Source organism: Sceloporus undulatus, chromosome 6, assembly GCF_019175285.1.
Source record: "Sceloporus undulatus isolate JIND9_A2432 ecotype Alabama chromosome 6, SceUnd_v1.1, whole genome shotgun sequence".
Classification (NCBI taxonomy): Eukaryota; Metazoa; Chordata; class Lepidosauria; order Squamata; family Phrynosomatidae; genus Sceloporus; species Sceloporus undulatus.
The window spans coordinates 152,447,001-152,453,000 of NC_056527.1; the positions used below are offsets into that span (position 1 = coordinate 152,447,001).

General features: G+C 38.3%; 1 protein-coding gene across 3 annotated transcripts in view; it reads right to left on the bottom strand.

Annotated features, from left to right (window-relative positions):
• Positions 1-6,000, bottom strand: part of TMEM266 (transmembrane protein 266) — a 100,298-nt gene that overhangs the window by 31,026 nt on the left and 63,272 nt on the right. For all 3 annotated transcript variants that reach the window (XM_042474821.1, XM_042474822.1, XM_042474820.1), the window contains one exon: positions 4,813-4,886. In XM_042474821.1, coding sequence (XP_042330755.1) covers positions 4,813-4,886 — 74 coding nt within the window. The remainder of the gene's footprint in view (positions 1-4,812; positions 4,887-6,000) is intronic.

Here is a 6,000-nt window from a genome sequence, read left to right on the forward strand (position 1 = left end):
TTAGTGCTAGCTTTCTTTCATAATTATATTCTAGAATGCAGCAGTTGTATAATAGCCTAAAGGAAGGGTATAGGATACCTTTATAAACACATAAAGAATAAGAAAAAAGAAATGTCTCACTATGAAATCATTTTTCTGCAACATTTGGAAGGCAAAAGGCTTGGAATGCATTCCAAAATATATAAGAGAATAAAGATGTTTTCCCATCAGATCTCTACTGGAAATAAAAAGACTACAGAAAACTGAACTTGTGCCAGAATATGATTTTGCTTTTGGTAACCTTTCCTTTATATAGACAGGATTATCAGATATCTTTCATGTGAAGTACTTCACAGATGGCTGGCCTAGTCCTCAAAGGCCATGAAACCTGAATACATCATCTGCGGCTGGCAGAAGACCATCAAGGACCAGAACTGTAGAAAAACTGGGGAAACAACCACCATTTGCTGTTTCAATTCTGTTGCAAGAAGCAAGTAAATTTGAATGATGGCAAGATGTTATGATTTTGCACACAGGCTCATGATATCTCCAGCATTGCAAAAGCATGTCAGCGACAGAAAATGGGTGCAACTGTGAAGATCTTTGGATGAGATGGTAGAGAGATCTTTACATTATCTTAGGTTCATATAACCCAGGTTATGTCACTTGTTTAAAACATTCACTTACAGGAATAAAGGCATTCCATGGAACAAAAATTAGAGGTGTGCTAAAGAAATGAGAAAGAAACGAAAGAGCACCAGAAACTCCATGATATGAATCAGAAGCAAACACATCACTCTTCTGTATAGCTACTTAAAAGATATCAAATGCCTTCTGAAATGCAAGTCTTTGCTTGTTCCTGGAAAGCCAGCAGTAAAGTAGAAGAATGAATTTCTTAACTGAAGAGGGAATTCCACAGTCTTGGTGCCACCATGGAAAAAGTCCATGTTTCACTAGGAGACGAGTTATGAAAATATGAAAATATCTGAGGATGCTGGGCCTGAGAGTGCTTCAGGTCTCTTAGATCTAGGCTTGTTCAGGGTGTTTAAAGGGGTCAAGGAAAACACTGTGAAATGGGGCTAGACACCAACAGAAAGCTAATGCTAACGTTTCTAAACTTTTCCTATGCCAAACAACTCAAAGGGGATAGCAGTTTCAAAGACATAAATCTGCTTCAATAGTTAACATTTCTATGCCAGTCTACAATTGGATTTTTTAAACCACATCAAACATTCATTTGCTTTTTGTACACAGCTGTCTCTAACGCATACTGTATATACTCATAGAATTCAAAGATATAACCATATTAGTCTGTAGAATCAGTTATGTAGAGAGATCTTGTAGCATCTTTGAGAAGAAAGAAGTTGGAAACATGAGCTTTTTTAGACTTATGTCTACTTCTACATTTGGAATGCATTTGGAGAAGTAGGCTTAAGTCTAAAAAAGCTCATGTTGCCAACTTGTTTCTTTAGTTAGTCTCAAATAATAATAATAATAATAATAATAATAATAATAATAATAATAATAGTTGTTGTTGTTGTTATTAGTATTATTATTTGTATCCTGCTCTTTCCCCACAACTGGGACTCAAAGGTGCTACAAGATCTCTCTACATACTGTATATACTCATGTATAAGTCTAAAAATTTTGTCAAAAAACTGGCCCCAAAAACCTGAGTCGACTTATGCATGGGTCAAAGTATTGTACTTTAACTCTTATTTAAAAAGGAACCATCCCCTGGTGAAAGGCGACAATGTAATCTGTCCTGAAAGCACTGACCCCTCTCTACTTTCTCATCCATCCAGCCTTTCGTATGAGCACAAACAGTTACGTCTGCTGGGATTTGCAAGTTCTTTGGCATTGTTTTCCTTTGCTTCATCCTTTATATCCTTTGTTGCATGGCCCTAGGTTTTACCCTTGACCTATCCATATCAAAATCCATAATTCTGGCTCCAAAACGTGGTTGACTTGACATAGTTGAGTATATATGGTATATATTTTAGTCCATTTCTGAACTGAGAAATGCATTGCAAGTAAATTCCAAATTTTTAAAAAAATAATACCTGCATTCCCATTTATATGCCAGTCTGGAATCACTTTAAAATTGGATTTAGGCCTCCATGCCCAGCACAGTTGACTGAATCAAATGCAAATACAAAAAATACAAAAATCTAAGAAATTCAAGTCCTTGAGCACACAAAAGAAGAGATGAGCAGTTACCATGCGCATTTGTTCACCTTTGCATGTTGTCTTTTTGCCTAGACAAAAAGATTCTGAAGAGCTCTGTAATTCTGACATTTAGCACCCATTTGCCACCTGTTTCATATAATGCTAATAATTCAATAAAGTATCACCACTGGTTGTTCTTTCCGTCCTATACTTGCCTATTTTGCATCATGCCTGTTGACAGTACCTATGTTACTCTGCAAGCAAAGAGACAGGTGTGATATTACATAATTTGGAAGAAAAAATGGTTTGTGTTTTTATATAGCAACATTGGAGCATTGTGTGTATGAAGACTGAGTGTGTGTGTGTGTGAACAGGTACAGCATGTTGGGTGGGTGGAGTGGTGAACGATGGAGAAAATAAGAGTGACAAGAGACAGTAAGAGTGACAGAAGGCAGAGAAGGGAAAGTGTGAGTTCTGGGAAGGAAGGTGAAGGAAGAGAGAAGGGCAAGCAAATTTTTGAGAGAAGACGGTTCTATATACTTAAGACATAGTTACCAGTAGTGTATGAAGAACAACTGTCACTACAAGTTTTTAAATAAGAAAACTTCAAAAGAGGGAAAGTCCCTCTTCTAGTGTTTATGAGCCGGAAGGCACAGCTGAACAATTTGCACAGAACTGTAGAACTTGAAGGGATCCCAAGACATCTATCAATGTAGGAAATTCACAAGGAGAAGACAACATCCCTGAGTTTGGAAATGGGCTTCTGGGGAATGCCAGGAGTTCTATGTTGCTGTTGTATGCCTTCAAGTCATTCCCAACTTATGGCGGCCCTAAGGCAAACTTATCATGGGTTTTTCTTGGCAAGTTTCTTCAAAGAGGCTTTGCCATCCTCCGAGGCTGATAGAGTGTGATTTGCCCAAGGTCAACCAGTGGATTTTCATGACTGAGCAGGGATTCAAACCTTGTTCTTTAGAATCACAGTCCAATGCTCAAACTATTACACCACACTGGCTTTCACCAGGAAGGTTTAGGAGTTGCAAAAGTCACGTTCAGGAGTGCACATGGCAACAGTTGAGCTAAAGCTATGGCTTACCAAAGCTTACCAGAAGAGTCCCTTTGTAATAGTTTAATATTAGATTATTACAGCCCTGGGCTCTTGGTTAAATAAGGACTGTATATACTCAGGTATAAGTCTAGAAATTTTAGTCAAAAATTGACCCAAAAACCCTGAGTCAACTTATCGATGGGCCAATGCAAGTACTGTACTTTAACTCTTATTTGAAAATGAGCCATCCCCTGGGAAAGGGCAAGAGTATAATCTGTCTTGGGAGCACTGACCCATCTCTGTTATATCACCCATCCAACCTTAAGATTAAGCACAAACAGTGATACCTGCTGTAAGTTCTTTGGCATTGTTTATGTTTGCTTCATCTTTTAGATCCTTTTGTTACATGCCTATAGGTTTTACCCTCGACGTATCCACGGATCATATCAAAATCTATAATTTTTGCCCCAAAACCTCACCTCGACTTATACATAAGGTCGACTTATAGTCGAGTATATAAGGTAAACAGTTTCCCCATTTCCTTTCTCTGTTTTCCCTCCCTCCCAAACCCACTCTCTTTAATTCCACTTTTCACCTTCCTTTAGTCGACCGTACTCTTTGACAGCTTGTTAAGGTTGGTGCTTGGAGCCGAAAGATTACAGCTACTTAAATGACCCTCCCAATTTCTAACATTTAGTGTTATCCAACTGATTTTCAAGCCTAACATTCAAACTGTGGTTACAACAGATCTCTCTGCCTCAATAAACTTACAACCTAACATTTCACAAGAGAAGGAGCAGGACAGGAAGAAAGGACAGAAGAGAAGAATATGCCCAAGGAAGCATCAGAAGTGCATACTCTGATGTGCTCCAGAAGCTTATAATTATGGTTTCAATTGATCTTAATGCCCACGTCCAACACTTTCAGTGAAAATGGAGAAAGAGAAAAGCTCTGTCAATAAATTTAGTTATTTATGGCCCTCTCTATAAAGTCTAGGGTCACCAGGGCATTCTGAGCTCCAATTCATAAGCTCATCTGAGCAAATTGTTTATCTCTCCTTTCCACCTCCATGAATCCAGATGCCCTGTGAAATAATACAGATTTTACTTGCTGTCAGAAGGCTAGCAACAACCTATGTGACAGACAGTTCAAAATCTGTGAAACCATTATGGAAAAAGTTGCATTCCCAGTAACTTTCTATCACACTTCAGGGGGAAATACCTAAAACAGGCCTGACAAAACACACATCAATGAAATAGCAAGATTTTTTTAAATGAATAGGTGATCCTTCAGGTATTCTGGATCCAGACCACTTAGTCTTTTTAAAGGTAGTGAACAGAATTTTGAAATGAACCATGACCAATTATTGCAAGATTGGTGCTACTACATTCTCTCTGTGGCCAATTAAACTCAGCAATCTGGAGTCTACCTTTCATGTCGGCTGTAATTTCTGAAATCCCCTGAAAGATCAGCCACATATAAAGATGCACTAATAAATATAAGCTTATGAAAGTTTCATGGATGAACGTACAGCCATAATTGCTTCCAAAGAAAGGCACCAGTTGTTCAACTCTGTCCCCTTTGTCACACAGGTCACTTACTATTTGTGTTTCACTTACCTCTGAAAAGAACACAGAGAGGATAACTAGACTGATCCAGTGAATAACTCCAGCAAACTGTGATGCACTTGAAACTGGAATTAAACATAATACATTGAGGTATAATTTTATTTTCCAAAGAAGCAAGTTACAGATCATGCATGCACATTCACATGTACTGTATTTATCAGATATTCAATCCTGTCTCAACATGACTGAAACCAGGAGATTATACTTAACAAATGCAGAGGTAAACTAAACAAACTCCTGACGAACTGCAAGAACACATGGAAATACTAATATAACATCAAAGACACTGATTCATTTTAGACATTATACCAACTATGTAACAATAATGTAGAGCTCTAACTATGGTTTCAATTTTCAAACAATACAGGTGGCACCATAATTTATTTATCTATTAGAATTTTATTTATTGCATTTTTATGCCGCCTTTCTCCCAGAAATGGACCCAAGGCAGCTCACAAGTAAATCCATTTAAAAACCGTTCCAATAAAAGTTTTTAAAACAATTAAAACCATTCAATAAAAACAGTATTAAATTACATACTGTAAACAAAAACAAACAAACCACAACATCAGTGCACACCGCATATAACACACATCCCATATAAAAGCCACCCCATGATTATATAGTATAGCCTGCCTTCCAGGTGAGGGAAAGTAGGAAGGGGACGGAGTAGCTGTGGTCCATAAAGATCATCTTAACTGATCAGACTACCTATGAAGGAGCTGAATCATATAGAAGAAGCGTATCTGAGTCTGAAAACCAGGGATCAACTGGGGATTCTCTTAGTGTACTCCCTCCTGTCTATCAGTCTCCCTGATCAACCTCACAGAAGTGTTGGAATTGGTCAGACTTTCGATCTTGGGTGACCTCAACATCTCATTTGAGGCCAGTTGGTCATGTGCAGCTCAAGCGTTCATGACATCTATGACAAACATGAGCCTATCCCATTAGGTCTCATAGCACACACACTCAGCAAGTCACACCTTTGACGCCGGTTGCGCTAGCTAGAGCTAGAGGACCTAAAAATGGTAATGTACACACTGGTAACCTCAGGGCTGGACTTTTGCAATGCGCTGTACATTGGGCTATTTGGTGCTGTATTTAGTCTGTTTGACATCATGTGAAAACCATTAGCACAACTGCTCAGATCTTTTTTCCTAGCTGTAAGGCCAGTCCAAA